Source organism: Accipiter gentilis, chromosome 31, assembly GCF_929443795.1.
Source record: "Accipiter gentilis chromosome 31, bAccGen1.1, whole genome shotgun sequence".
NCBI lineage: Eukaryota > Metazoa > Chordata > Aves > Accipitriformes > Accipitridae > Astur > Astur gentilis.
Window position 1 is genome coordinate 3,021,297 of NC_064910.1, and position 15,663 is coordinate 3,036,959.

At 39.1% G+C, this 15,663-nt stretch overlaps 1 protein-coding gene across 6 annotated transcripts in view; it reads left to right on the forward strand.

Annotated features, from left to right (window-relative positions):
- TFDP1 (transcription factor Dp-1) overlaps nucleotides 1-15,663 on the forward strand; it is a 47,642-nt gene that overhangs the window by 19,106 nt on the left and 12,873 nt on the right. For all 6 annotated transcript variants that reach the window (XM_049834094.1, XM_049834092.1, XM_049834093.1 and 3 more), the window contains 2 exons: nucleotides 10,726-10,832; nucleotides 15,539-15,660. In XM_049834094.1, the coding sequence (XP_049690051.1) occupies nucleotides 10,726-10,832; nucleotides 15,539-15,660 (229 nt within the window). The remainder of the gene's footprint in view (nucleotides 1-10,725; nucleotides 10,833-15,538; nucleotides 15,661-15,663) is intronic.

The following is a 15,663-nucleotide window of genomic DNA, read 5'->3' on the forward strand; positions in this document are numbered from 1 at the left end:
AGTGCAAGGTCTGTGGAGTCTGTAGTTTGGTAGAGTTTAAGTGGCACAAATCCCCGGATTTGGTCTGGAGTGGTTTGGGTTTTGGTACAAGTACGACTGTGAAAGGTTTGGTGTACTTGGTAACGAGGAAGATGGTTTTCTGCTGTAACCCTATTCAGGAGAGAAGCAGCAATGCAATGTGCAGAGAGTGTCTGAGAATGGAGCTTTTTGCTTCAGGAAATCCTGAGCAATGCCAGGTGCTTTTAAAATGTAGCTTTGCTAGGGACTGCTAGTGAGTTAACATGAGCAGCAAAAGGTAGCTGTATATCCAGATGTGCTCTCACTGATGAACTCTAATAAAGCCACTTGGTTTGATACCTGCTGCTTGTCCTGTCCTGTTTTATTTACTGTCACCTTCAATTGTGACATTGTGGAGGAATGCTAAATCCCACTGGAAGCAGTTGCAAGTTTCCTTGGCTCATTCCAAAATACCAGTTACATCTATTTTTCCCTAAAGCCTCAATTGCTGAGAACATCATTACACCAGGCCCTTTCCTTTCCTTGTTACCTACCGTGTGTTCAGGATTCGGTTTAATAAAAAGGATTCTGGGGGTGCTGGTTGACAGCAGGCTCAGTACAAGTCAGCAGCGTGCCCTGGCAGCCAAGAGGGCAAACCCCATCCTGGGGGGCATCAAACACAGCGTGACCAGCCGGTCAGAAGAGGGGATGATCCTACTGGATTCAGCGTTGGTGCGGCCTCACTTCGAGTACTGTCTGCAGTTCTGGGCCCCACCGTGTAAGGATGTGAAGGTCCTTGAATGCACCCAGAGGAGGGAACAAAGCTGGTGAAAGGGCTGGAAGGCATGTCCTGTGAGGAGCGGCTGAGGACTTTGGGTTTGTCTAGTTTGGAGAAAAGGAGGCTGAGGGGCAACCTCGCTGCTCTCTGAGGAGGGGACGTGGCAAGGGAGGTGCTGAGCTCTTCTCCCTGGGATCCAGCGATAGGACGCGTGGGAATGGCTCAAAGCTGCGCCAGGGGAGGTTCAGACGGGACATGAGGAGGCATTTCTTTACCGAGAGGGTGGTCAAGCCCTGGAACAGGCTTCCTGGAGAGGTGGTCGATGTCCCGAGCCTGTCGGTGTTGAAGAGGCGTTTGGACAGTGTCCTTAATAACACGCTATACCTTGATCAGCCCTGAAGTGGTCAGGCAGTTGGACGAGATCATCGTCATACATCCCTTCCAACTGTTCTGTCCTTTTCTATTCTGAATTGCTTTATCCAACATAGAATAAGAAAGCAGTTTAATTGTGGAGTAAAATTCCAAAGTTACTTGATTGTTTGCTTCTTGCATATCTTATTTACAAGGCAAGGACAATCCCATTTAGATATTTTAATTGTTATTGTTGTTCATTTCCATTCTGGTATTAAAAAAAAAAAATATTTTTTTGTTAATTCCTGGCTTTGTTTTGGATAGCTACCTTGCTAATTGCTTAAACCTGAAACTGCTAAAATTCGCCCCGTACATGGACTTTTGGTGATAATTATAATCAGAATTCATTCTGAGGGTTAGAAATACATACGGCTTGGAAGGATGGAAAGAATTTTTTAATAGGTGCTGAACCAGTAAAACTTCTTCACAAGTTTGTGTCTTCTCAAAGTTATTTGGCAATGAGTTTTAGAGGCTTAGAAATTTTGCTGTTCCAGGAGATTGCATTTTGAGGAAAACTGCTACCTTCTGGTCCTTGCTATATTCAGATTAGTGTTGATATTTAAAATATTAAATAGAACACTATTCAATTCTAATCCTGCCCCTTACTTGTGAAGAAATTTGGGTGAAAGAAATTTATCTGCTTCAGATGAGTGCAAGGGAATAGAATGGTATTTAATGTTATATTGAAATTAAAGCTCTTAAAGTAATTTTAAAATTACTCCGAAAGAAAATCTGGATCTTCTGTCATGCCAGTAGGTGGCATTATTGGTATGTAACCAGAAAATACTTGTAAAAGATGTCTTTAGCTCCTTTCACCTCTTACACTTTAAAATAAGGTTTCACATTTTATGGACTAAAAGAGCTTTAGTTTTATTTTCATTTCAGATTTGGTAATTGAAAAAAAAAATTGAAGTCAAATATGTAATTTTTTAAGGTGTATTTAGACTCTTAGATTTCAACACTGCCTAACTCTGATTGTCTTGTTCTTTATATGACAAGAAACTTCTGCAATGTAGTGTTATATTTAGTTTTATTGGCAAGCTCAAACTTTCCCTGATTTTTGTCAGTGACTGGAATTGTTCCTCTGGAACAGAAGTAGGTATCTATTTCAGAGCCTGTGATTTATGCTTTAGGAAACAGATATATGCCTGAACATTGGTTATAATATGTCTGTGTATTATTGCAGCTGAGGTAAATCCAAACAAGTACTATTATCTAAAGTCAAGCTCAGGAAATAAAACTGTTATTGCAGATAGGAATGATATTTTGAAAAGTCTAGAAAGACTTTTAAAAAAAGTCTAAAGGTAGACCACACAGTTTATTTCAACACAGACTTGGAAAGACTGATTTGTAATTGCTAAAGTATTACTAGTCATATCTAAGGATGATGAGAATCACCTCAAAGTCTGAGCTGATGTAAGAAATTATTTAAGAACTTAGTAGTACTACACACTGGGGAAGATCAGTGTAAGTGCTCAGAATTGCTGTATAAGCATACTTGTTGTCTTAACAGGATGGTGTGACTTACTGAATAAGCAGAGGTATTTTGACTTGACTTGGCACACAACTAGAGACAATCACCTGTGTGTTGTCAAAGCTTATGGTAGTTTGATAGGCTCAAAAAAACTTCAGTGTTTTCTGAAAATTAGTGTATAACTAATCATAAACTATCTATGGTGTCTGCAAGAGAGACATTAAAAACTGCAGCTTCACAGGAGTGACATCTGAGGAATCGGCTCCTAGGATATAATTGTCACCTTCGTCTTCTTTCCCAGATCTTCTAAGTACCTCCTTTATACATATTCTGTATATATAAGTAATCTAATAATCTAAAACTAGTCAAGTTGATGCTTTTGTGATAAGGAATGATTTTTCTTTGAAAGTGAGGTGGACTGGATAAAAGGCACTTTAAATGACACCTTTAATGTTTTTATTCTAGTTGTGTCTTCAAGACTCCTCTTGCACTTAAAAGAAAGTAACAGTTCAGGCTGAATGATTTAGGGTAGATTTTGTAAAGCAAAATGCGTGGAAAATACTGTAAACAGGCCTTGAGGGAACTGCTTGGCATTTGATTTCCATTTCACCTGTACCTAGTGCTGGGGTTGAATGAGATTGTTGTCAAACATTGCATTTGTCACTGTATTGAGACAGATTAAGGGGGTTTGAGACTTCAGTACACTTGTTTCCTGCTGTCATGATGCTTTGAGGTAGAGAAAGAGCTGGAAGCTTACCCGATTAATTAATACAGAAAGCATTTTCTTGTTAGGATGTTTCTTTTAGACGTTTCTTTTGTTACCTCTTGTTCAGTGATAGTTGTGTAGATAAGTTGAGGACTTCCCTCAACTTACTTGGCTGTGTCCTGACTGCCATACCAGCTTTCTGTAGCTCTGAAATTCTCACTTTGTGTGCATTATTTCCCATCTTGACTAGAGATGACATACTGAGCTCTGCTCCACTGCTGTTCAAAGCAGGATTCATCTCTGTCTGCTTCAGAGATTGTGCACCTGTGTTTGAACTGCATGAAGATCTGGAGCCTTCTAGAGATTCTTCCACTCTCTAGCGAGCTTTTGGGTTTTCATTATTTGGAGTCTTCAAAGGCACAACTTTACTACTATTTCTGTGAACTAGACTGTGATGTGAAGTAATGAACTTCAGGTTTTTGTAAGATCTGCCTTCCTTATCTTTCAGTCTTCATGATAAGCTTTCATGAGGTCTCCCATACCTTTAAAAAAAAAAAAAAAGCCACAAAACAAACTTGGGAGTTTTGTTAGATTTCTGTTGCTTTCTAATGCCTTGAGGAAGAGAACCTGTAGCCTGGTCACTGGGCCATTTTTTCTGAGGCCCTGGAGTTGGAGTTAGCTGTGGAAGTTTCTGTGACAGCAGAGAAGCCAAGTAAAAGTGGGCAACTGAAAACTTTCAAGTGCATGGGATAAATTGCTGTAAGGCATATTGCTGTCAATTTTATTGGCAGCAACCTAAACAACTGCATAGAATGGTACTTCTGATTAATGAAAGATGTTTTAGAAGTAGCTCATCTTTTTGTAATTCTTGTGTCATACTTTCTTCCCCCTCCCGTATTGGAAAGATATGCATTGCCTTGTACAGAATCCAAAGGAAGAGTTAGAAAGCTTCTATAAATCTGCAGTTCTGAATGATTTCACACTGTCGTTTTTGTTCCTGTTTGCAGGACATGTGGGTGCTTTGCTCTTACTTTACTAGGAAGGAGGGTACTACTAAAAGCATACTGAGCTGTCGACTACGTGACTGAACTAGCTAAATGCAACTTTCTTCAGTAGAACAGTGGCAAATAAGAAATAGCTGAAGATGGTATGAAGACAAGTAGAGGCCATGACTAAAGTGCAGTGACTCTAATGTAACGTCTTCTAGAATACTATAGTAATAAGGCCCATGACTTGCAAAGACCCTGAGAGAAATCTGTAACTTGATAACTGGGAGCTTTTCAATTGAAAAAAATAACCTTTGCCGAAAAATAGGTGGACGTAAGCTACTTTACATTCCTGTAAGAGACCCTGCCCACTTTTTGATTTCCAAACTCGGTAATTTTTCAGACAATTTTCTATAAACACCAGCTTGGGGTTGGGAGGTGACACACTGGAAAGACGGGCAGATTGTGTACTTAAGACTAGTTTGCTTTTTGTTATTTAGAGTTTTGTTTATTCTAAGCAGTTGGTTTGATGGACAGGTTTGGAGCTGGAATTAGCTTGGCCTGTATTTGCTTTACAAAACGGTGACAGCATGGAATTTCGTTAGTGATGCTGATGTCGAATTCCCCCTCCTCCTCTCTCTCTTCTTACCAGAAGGAAGAAAAAACCCACATATGGAAGACTGCTAAAACTGAATCTATAACATTTTCCAGATAATTCTTGTAGCTTTCATGTAATCTTATATCAATCATTTGCATCTTAAGCAGTATAGGTACCCTGGCTTTATATAAATTCTATTCCTATTAACTTTTTTAAAGTTCCCGAAATAAGGAATGTAATGTTCCAGATGGCACTTGGCCTTCTCAGAAGTGACAATCACAATGGAGTCTAGTGTCTGTGTCACTTCCTTAAATCCCCTTGTTTGTGGGAAGTCTCACTGGGCTTTTTTGGTCTCTGAAAAGAGACCCATTGGGCTCTTCAACTGATACTCTCTTAGTTATGAGTTTTATTAGTTTATTGATAGTAACGTTTCCTTTTAGAGAGTGTAAGTCATATTTGACTTGTATTGAGACTGGCTTAATAATGTTGCTGCCTTTGAGTTGCGTAGCTGTTGTTAAGCAAGATTGCATCTGCACTGTTAAAACCATCAATTTCAAAGTGCATTATGTAATAAAGACAAAAGTTTGTAGAGTTCGTTAGAGTGGTTATAAGCAGTTGTACTGCAAAATGTCACCTGCAAGGTTAATTTTCTTTAGACTTTTCTTAAAATAACCCTTTGCTTAACTCCTAACCTTTGATCATGTAGAGTATTTACTTACAAATTGGCCCGCTGGACAGAGTTTGGTTGAGACTGTTGCAGGAGATGGTAAAGGAATTACTTTGCCTTCTGATAAACCATTCTCTTGTTCTGTATGTTCTTTTTTGAGGTTGTAATAATGCAGAAAGTGCTTGCAAAATACCTTCTCACCAAGTCCAGTTCTCTCGTATACAATACTGCTTCTATACTAGAAGACAGACTGACAAGACTTAGTTTAAGAGACAGCATTATCAGGAAACTGACTTGTTTTTCTGTTGACTTCTGTTGTTGCATCATTCCTGCTGCTCTCTCACAAGTAGAGAGAACATAAAGACTGACTACATCAGAAAATGGTACAGCACCTAGAATGAATGGGATTTCGGCTCCTGAGGCAAGGAGTACCTCAGCCCATCCTCCTTGAACTGAAACACCAAATTCAAAGTCATTACTGTTTATGAACTGGAGCAGTCAGCTTTGAGAGATATCCACTGCTTTGTCTGCAGAGGGCACTCCTTTCTCTAAGTTTAGATGTACTGTGTTTTTTTCTGTGGCATCTCAAATTATTGAAAATGTTCATAATTGGTTCTATCACCAGTCCTTTTTACTGATAAAAATCTGCAAGGGATTCTTCCTTTTTGGTAAAATTCTCGGATTTGTTTTTATATGCAAGCAAAGATCCAGTTCAGAAGATCTTCCCTAAACACAATGAGTAACCAAAGGCGGCTATTTACAGCATGCTCTGTGTGAAGAGAACACTTACCTGGAACAGTTTGCAGACAGATAAATAACAGGTTTTGTTAAAGGGTGCTGCTGCTTTTGCTGTGCAAGTTTTATACAACATTATCCCTTGATCCCATCTGTATCATTATCTTCTGTTTGAAGGTAGTTCTGGAACTTCATATTGGTGAAGTTCTACTTCCCTTTAGGTTTAATGACTGCTTATAAGTTACTAAGAGTAGTCTTCCAAACTGGCCATGTTTGGGAGACTGAGAATTTAAGTAGTAGTAGTATCCTTCTGTATATATATATTTTTTTCTTGCTTTACATGGCCTTTTCCCATGGTTTTTGAAGTCTTTAGAAGAAGAAAGTGGGGGGGGGGGGGGGGGGGGAAGACGTGTCGGAACTAGCAGTATTAATAATGTGTTTGTTTTGAAAATAAAGAAGAGTTGGTGCCAGCAAAACTGTTTGCAAACTTGTGGTTTTAATTTTTACATGCTGTTATGCACACTGTATGTTGGCCACAAAGTACAGGATTATTTGGATTGTGGTAATTGCTGTAAGAGTAACAGTAATTAACAAATGATTAGTAAAATTCCTTTGAGAAACTGAGCTGTCAGTCACTTGCAAAGCTAAGTTAATAAAATTATTTCTGCTTGTGTACTTAACAGACAAACAAACAAACCACACACACAAACCCACTATGAAACCAGAGCATTATGAGCCTTTGATGAAAATGCAGGTGGATATGAGAAAAATGTTTGCACATCAGGTAAATGAGAAAACAGTTGGATGCTCTGGGGCAGAGACAAATTGAAGGTCCCCTTTTTAAAAAAAACCAAAACACTCAATTTTTTTTCTTCCTATTGTTGAGCAGTTTTGCTCTTTCCTATTTAGTATGATTATCTTTTATAGGTTGACTTTGACTTGGCTTCGAACTGTGAAGTGTGTCTTACTATTCTTCCAGTTACATTTGTGTTTCCAGTTTGTGCCATACAGACAGACGTTACCTTGCTGTTTCTTTATAGAGCCAGGTTGGTTCAGTTGCATCGGTTAACTCTGGCACAGGACCACATGAAATGTTAATGTAATTAAAAACTTTAAAGAAGCATAGTGGGTACTCTTCCCTTTATGCAGATGTTTTAGTTGCAAGATAGCCGTTTGTGTTAATAGAATTAAATGAATAATAAGGAGGCTGGACGCCATCTAATCTAACCTTACAATCAAACCAGGGCCAGCTTCGAAGCACAGAGCCTTCAGAAGTTGAATTTTTCAGTATATCTGCAGGGAATGTCCTAAGCAACCTGTTGCTGTGCTTTACCTTTCTCATTGTGAATTTTTTCCTCATGTCTGGTTGGAATTAGCTGTGCAGCAACTTGTGGCTGTTCCCTCTTTGCCTTTTGTTCTGTCTGCTGTCATCTCTGTAACTCTCCTTTTAATTGTTGAAGGCAACCATCGTATTCCCACAAATAACACCCCTTGCTCCACCTTAATCTTCTCTTCCACAGGCTGCACCTACCAACCTCCCTCAGCTTCATCTTGTACATCGTATGCTCCAGCACCCTAGCCATGTTAGTGTCTTTCTGCTGGACTCTCTTCTTTATTAATGCCTTTCTTGCACTGTGGGCCCCAAAACTGAACAGAGTAATCCGGGTACAGCTTAAAGAGTGCTGGAGTAGAAGGGAATAATCACTTATTGCTGTACTCTTCCAAATGCAACCCAGGACGCGGTTAAGTCTTCATTACTGTAGGGGTGTACTTCTGGGTCACATTCAGCTTATTGTCCACCCAGGCCCCCAGGTCCTTTTCTGCACATCTGCTTCCTAACCACTCGACCTCTGCTGTTGCATGGACTTACACTGTCACAAATGCAAAATTTTTGCATGTGTCTTTATTGACTGCTTAAAAGGTTTTAAGAAACAACATGATAGCATAAAGGATTACTTTATTTGTAAACATACCAGAAGAATGAAGTCTCTGAGTGCATCTGAAGAGTAGACAGATGATCAAGATGATGAGGGAGAGTCTCATGGCAACACTGTTCTTTATGAAGTTGTCTTACTGAAGTATTGCTCTTAGAAGCTGTTGTCTTAGGAAAAAACTGATAACAGGAATAGTTAGAAATCATCACGGCTAGAGAATTATCTACCTGCGTATTCTTAAAGGACATTAACAATGGTACTTCTGTCCTGCTAACTCGGTATATGTGCAATTCATGTAGTACCGGAAGGATAGAAAGCCACATATCCTGCACCAATTTCTGAAGGGCTCAGATAACTTCAGATGAGTAAGTCAGACTTCTGTTAGGCAGATCAGTTGAGCGCATAACAGAGAAGTAGACATATGGACAAATATGATAATGGGCAGGAGTTAACAAGGCTTTTCTGGAGGGGGGGGAAAGGGAAGTTAGTCTTTTCAAAGTCATACTTTGAAAGAGTCAACAACAATGTGGATAAGGCTTATCTAATCAGTGTGATGTCCTTGGATTTCTTAAAAATAACAACAAACCCCCCTTGATTATCAAGGTCCTTAATCAGCCTGTTAAAGAAACTAAGGTGTCATAGAATGGGACGGTCCCTGCATGGGTTAATAATTGGTAAAAACCAAACTAGATACAATGAGTACTCCAAGTGAGCTATTAGCACTCAAGAAAGATCTTGAAGTCCTGGTAGGTTATATTATGAAAATGTGGTATCGGTGTTTGGTAGGGAACAAGCACATTGAATTTTGAGATTTATTTGGAAAGGAACAGGGAATAAAATAGAAAATGTGCTATAGAGTTACACAATAACATATGGCATCCTTTGTCATGAGTAATGTGTCCAGCCCTGTCCTCTGCAAAAATAAAAATAAAGGGTAAGAGAACTAGAAAGTATATGCACAACAAGAACCATCAAAAGTAAGGAAAGGTGATCAAATAGATGAGGCATCTTAATTTTGGAAAGCAGTTACAACTCTTACTTTACTCAACTCGAAATGCGATCTTCAGATTGCTTCGTTGTATTTAAAGCAATGAGGAAGAGGTTAAAAAAAGACACGCTGACCTCCAGGAAGCTGAGAAGATACACAAGCACTAATAGCCAGGGTAGTTTATATTGCTTTACTGCATTCTGCATAGAAGAAGAACAAACACAAAACAGCCACGATAGTGATGGGTGTACTTGAAGGGACAGGAAGGCATAACAGTCTTCGGTTACAAACTAGAATAGCTGCTGACTTTCTGAAAGAGCACTGGAAAGTTGGTAAATAATGGAAGAATGTCAGGCTGCTGCATCCTGGTCAGATTTGGGGGATTGAGAATAGGTTCTTGCATGAAGCTATCAGTTTGACATGATGTAGTAATAGCAGCTAGAAAATACAAGCCTTTTGGAAAACAAGGGCTTAAACAAGGTTTGACTTCTTAACTTTCTGTAGACTACCTGAATGCATAAGAGGGATGGATGGTAGGCATCATTAGGGCTCATTAGGGCCCTTCCTGATACAACCGTTGTAAAAATGCTTGCTTATTGCTTCTGTATTGGATAATGGATAAAAGGAAGAGGAGTGGGAGTTGTGCCAAGTCCTTCTGGCCCCATTGGCCCCTTTAAGAGTGATACCAAATGTCAGATGGTTCTGCAAAATAAACGTCTCCAGTATTTTAAGACTTGTTTGTCCCTTTATTCTTTTTCTGTAGTCAGTCTTTGTTGCTTATATTTTGTTTGTTTTGTTTTGTTGGTCTTTTTTACACTGTGGCATGGAGCATCGCATTGCTAGAGGATACCTGGCTTGCTGTTTTTGTAGTTGAGCTTTTGTTTAATATGGCTTAAGACTTACCTATCAATGCTGATTGTGGATGGCTTATGAACAGGGAGAGAGCAGCTTCCTTGCAGGGTTGGTCTACTGTGTTGCATGTATTTTGCTCAAATATCGGATTCTTGAAGGCTTTTGTTCTTCAATTCCCTGCCTTCAGCTGGGCGGGGACACTTAGAGAAAAGTTGGGAATATTCTCTTGGAAAGGCCAGTGCTAGCCCAATCTTTCTTCTTGTAGACCAGCATGCGTCAGAAGGGTATGTCATATGCTGGGGTGTTGGGCATGTTTTTCAGGTGGTGCGGGAAAAGATTTCAGTAGCCACAAAGGATAGGAGTAGAAGAGGAGGCCATTATGCTTTCTGTCAGATACCAGTTACCTCTCTTACTCTGCTGTAAGAGAAAAATTGGAATACAAGAATTAAAACATGTTCATGCTAGATCATACTATGTAACCTTACAGGTTACGTAAGAGAAGGTTTCTATTAATACGCGTTGGTAGTATAGATGAAACTGGAGTTGCTAAAACAATACAATGTGGCTGACCTGAAGCTATGTATTTGCATTTGTTTTAGGTGTTGTTTCTCTATTGGCTGTTCATCCTTCTACAGTAAATACGCTTGGAAAACAGCTCCTGCCAAAAACATTCGGACAGTCTAATGTCAACATTGCACAACAAGTGGTAAGGAGACTGCGTTTTTTTTAATTGCTTATACTGTTACTTACACATACTGTAAATCTCACTTGTAGCTTGGTAGTTGGAATCACTTGTCGTGGGCAGATAAAGCTTGTTTGTAATTTTAATAGACTTAGGTTAAAGCAAATGTTCCTTTGCATAAAGAAATGCAAAGATGTCTCTCAAATCAGCATGCAGATACCTGAATATTCTGGTAGCTTTATCTTTTGCCAGTCTTGCCACTTAAAACCAGGGGGTCTTTCAGATTCTGCTTTGAAATCTGCCATAGGGAAATATAAACAAAGTCCATCAGCACGTTTTTATTGAGGTTGAAGTTAGTGGAACAAAATTGAAAACAGAGCTGCATTTCTTAGTGCTTAATTTAGATACTCTTTTGCTTAAATACATATTGTGAGCTTTGTGTGAGGTACATGAAATTAGAGGTTTCAAAGAATCTAATACTGCAATAGATAATACATAGGTTATGAGAAGTCACTTTTATAGTGATCAAAATTAAAATTTGGTGATCTGAAAAGGGTTGGTCTCAGTCTTCTGGAAAGCAACTGTAACGTGTAAACATCTGACATGGAATGTCTTACATTTGGGTTTCTTCTTGACAGAAAAGCAGTTCCCCACCTGCCTTTCCCAACTCTAACCTCTAAGGGGTGGCGGCTTGAATCTATAAACTGTACCACTTGAACTGTACAGATGTAGTGCAGATCATTCACTGTGCTGTATTTCTGGCAGTGGCAGTGAATTAGCTGCTTCCAGCAACCACTTGGAAGGTAGAGTGTAGCGAAATGAATTTAACTGAATAAAATTTCTCCTTCAATAGGAGGTGTTTTATCAATAAATTTCCAACCAAGGAAATGCAGAGTAGTTAGGCATTCTTTTAATTTAAAATCAGTAGCCAGCAGTAGGAGGAGAATGTTTTAAGTATAGATCATAGGCCATAATGACACAGATGGTGTCCCTTCTAGGCATTATTGTGAGACTGTGTACATACTTGAGTTTAATGTTGAAAATGAAATGTTCTTTCAGGTAACTTACAAAACGTTTCCTTAAAGTACCCAAAGAGGGGATAATAATGAAATTACAAATCATCTGATGCTTTTTTAAAGTTTTGACAACGAGCAAAGTAATGTTTACAACAATGTTTAAATACATATAAAATAAATCTGTGTGCCTTTCATCACAAGTTTAAATTGACAAATCCTCATCTGTATTATCTATGATTAATTTTGCATGGTATTGCTGTTAAAAAAATATGATTCTGAAATAATAACTACTCTTTATGGTGGTTTTGTTAGTATCATTACTGTCGGAAGTTTACATTTACAGTCATAATTTTTTCAACACTTTAAGTCTTACTCTGAAAGTATTAGCATTAATATTTTTTTTTGTGAAAGAAGGGGCCCATATTAGCATATTTGTATTGGCTGTTATCAGTACAAAATTAGATGCTTAGCTGTATGTCAGTAAAGAAGAGATGGAGGTTTTGTTTTTTGTATATATAGAGAGAGAAATTCTGGGTAAATTTCTGTTGACTTTACAGTTCTGAAGGGGATAGCAAGAACTATTAAAAAAAAAATACCTCTAGAACCCTGAAAATGAAGAGGAGATAAATTTTCTGTCAGTGTGCAAAATGTTCTTGGGAAGCAGAGTTGAGGTGTTGGCTTGTGACCCTGCTGAACTTTCTGACCTTTGAGTGGTAAACACAGGTTTTTAATACTTAAGTACTTGATTTTCCAAGCTTGTGTTCTTTGTTCAGGTAGTCTGATTTCATTTTTTTTAATACTGTCCCCATAGAAGTTTTTCTGTTGAGTACAGTGAAGTGGAGCGTGTGGGCTGTCTTGCTGTTTTCCCCATTGTCTTGATCTCATTCATTATCAAGGAGCTAAACTGTAATCTTGTTCTCTTTTGAAATCAGGAAACATAAGAGAAACAGCAGGCACTTCTTTTTCTACTTTTGCTTTCTCCCCCCCAGTCCCTCTGTTGTCCCTAAAACCATCTTCTCTAATTCTATCTGTAAGCTTTCATTTTAGGATATTCCCAGTGACTCGATACTGCTTGACTCAATACTGCTTAACTCTTTTCATTCAGAGTCATGGTTGTTTATGAGCTTGTGAGTATGTCGTGGTTTAACCCCAGCCAGCAACTAAGCACCACGCAGCCGCTCACTCACTTCCCCCCCTCCAGTGGGATGGGGGAGAAAATCGGGAAAGAAAAAAAAGTAAAACTCCTGGGTTGAGATAAGAACGGTTTAATAGAACAGAAAAGAAGAAACTAATAACGATAATGATAACACTAATAAAATGACAACAGTAGTAATAAAAGGATTGGAATGTACAAATGATGCGCGGGGCAATTGCTCACCACCCGCCGACTGACACCCAGCTCGTCCCCCTAGCGGTGAATCCCTGCTCCCCCACTTCCCAGTTCCTATACTAGCTGGGACGTCCCATGGTATGGAATATACCGTTGGCCAGTTTGGGTCAGGTGCCCTGGTTGTGTCCTGTGCCAACTTCTTGTGCCCCTCCAGCTTTCTCGCTGGCTGGGCCTGAAAAGCTGAAAAATCCTTGACTATAGTCTAAACACTACTGAGCAACAACTGAAAACATCAGTGTTAACAACATTCTTCGCATACTGAACTCAGAACATAGCACTGTACCAGCTACTAGGAAGACAGTTAAGTCTATCCCAGCTGAAACCAGCACAGAGTAAAAGTAATGCTTTAGAAAATTCTGAAACTCTAAACTGTAGGGTCTTCCCTAATAGTGATACAAAAAAGCATATAATTCTGGCTGGTTTGCAGACTTTTGTGAGTTAGAATGGGAATGCAGAGCAGGTTTTGAATTTATTAAACAGACTTCACGTTTCCACTCTGGAAATGAGCCTGTGAATTTGTACACACTTCCATTTATTCCTTTGTACTGTTATTTCAAGACATTACTGAGCGCAGTAGATGTCCAGGGTTTGCTGCTGCCAAACAGTTTGTTTTTCTCCCAGCTGTAATTCCACCCCCTCCCCTCTATTGGCTTGGCTCTCATCTTACTGCACTGTCATACAAATTCTAGATGTGGCACCAGGGTGATGGTGGGGCTGCTCGTGGAATTAAGAAGCTAAGGAATAGCGGGGGACCATCTAATTTTAGCCCATCAACGAGACCAGTCGGTAGCAGAATTGATAAGTGTTTTTTTCATGGGGAGAAAGTGAGCTGGTTCACATGTGTCTTGTGCCTGCTCAGCATCCCCCACCTTCACTCAGTTTCCCACAGTCAGGAGTTTTGGTTATAAAAAGTAGTAGAGGAGATTAGCTGACTTTCTGTAAGAATTAGAAACATTTTAAGTATGGAACAAAGCTACTGGAAAGGGGAGGAGGACCTAAGATTTTCCAGCTGTCAGAAGTGGGTGTAACAAACTTTTATGCTAACTACTCAGAGAGGTGGCATAATATAGACAGACAGTATATTAGAAAAATTGCAGTTGTTTGTCCTTCCAGGTAGCTGAAATCACAAATATCTAATAGTCACTAGACTACCTTTTGCATTCTGCATTTAAAGGTTATTCAAATTTTGGTTCATTTTAACTTTCAAGCATAAAATGTTTCATTTTGGATTTTCAGTTTTTCTATTTTACTCTTTTTGAGGCTAAACTATTGAAGCTAGCCTGAGGAAGAAACTTAAAATTTTGTTGGTGAGGCAAAACGTGGCTGCAGGAAAATACAGCAAGCTTGTGGGTGGTGATGAGTTCAGGTTCATTTGATGTCTGTTTCACTTACCTGATGTCAGGGATGCAACCTGCTGTTTTCACTGGGGGGTAAATATACCCCCCAAAAGTCAGCATATCTTTCTTTCTACAAAACAGAAATCTGTACATTTTGTTTTCCTAAATATGTGTTCTCTAGAAAGTTACATTTATAACATTTCAGAGCTAAAAAACGTCATCTGCAAAAGCGGGAGTTCTGCTTCAGCTAGTTTCATGGATAAGGAGAGCATGGCTCTGTGTGCAAATGTATGTATTACTCGTGATTAAATTAGCGCACCTTCAGGACTACTTACCTGTAAGCTGGAAGACTGTGATCAGCTGAGTGTGTGCTTGTAACATGTTCAGAATGGAATGGTTTTTCCTAAATTGGTCTCTCTCACTGCAGTGATAAAGAAAGTTGGCCCTTACTCTTCTTCACCTCTAACATACTTGCATTTTGGTTTTGACTCTGTAGTAAGACTGACTTCAGGAGAGAATTTGGTCTTTCTTGCAACAGCTCTGCATTTTCTCTCTGCTTTTATTGATTTTCAGATTTTCTTGTTTCATATGTTCATATTTTCACTGTAATTTTACTGCAACTTTTTTACACGTAGTCTGGTAGGGTGGGGTTTTTCCCCCATTTTTTCTCTTTTTCTTTTGGAGGGGAGAAGATGTGTGTATGTTGATCTTGTCTGAGTTAGTGTTGAACAGTGTTAAGAAAGCCAGCAAAGATGAAATGCTCATTTAAGGATAAAACATAGAAGTTCATTACTTAGGGAACGCTCTAACTATATAATCTGTAGTCTGAAGGTTTTTGTGCTTGTGTGTGTAAATTCAATGTGCCTGATAGAAGTAGATAGACAAAAACTATTAGTGTTGTTTGAATAATGCATCATTTGAATCATGCAGTGTATGAATACCTTGGAATACACGATTGTTTTCCAAATTATTTTATCTTTATTGTAGGTTATTGGTACACCTCAGAGACCTTCAGCGCCAAATACTATCCTGGTAGGAAGTCCACATACACCCAACACACATTTTGTATCACAGAACCAGACTGCAGATTCTTCGCCGTGGTCTGCTGGGTG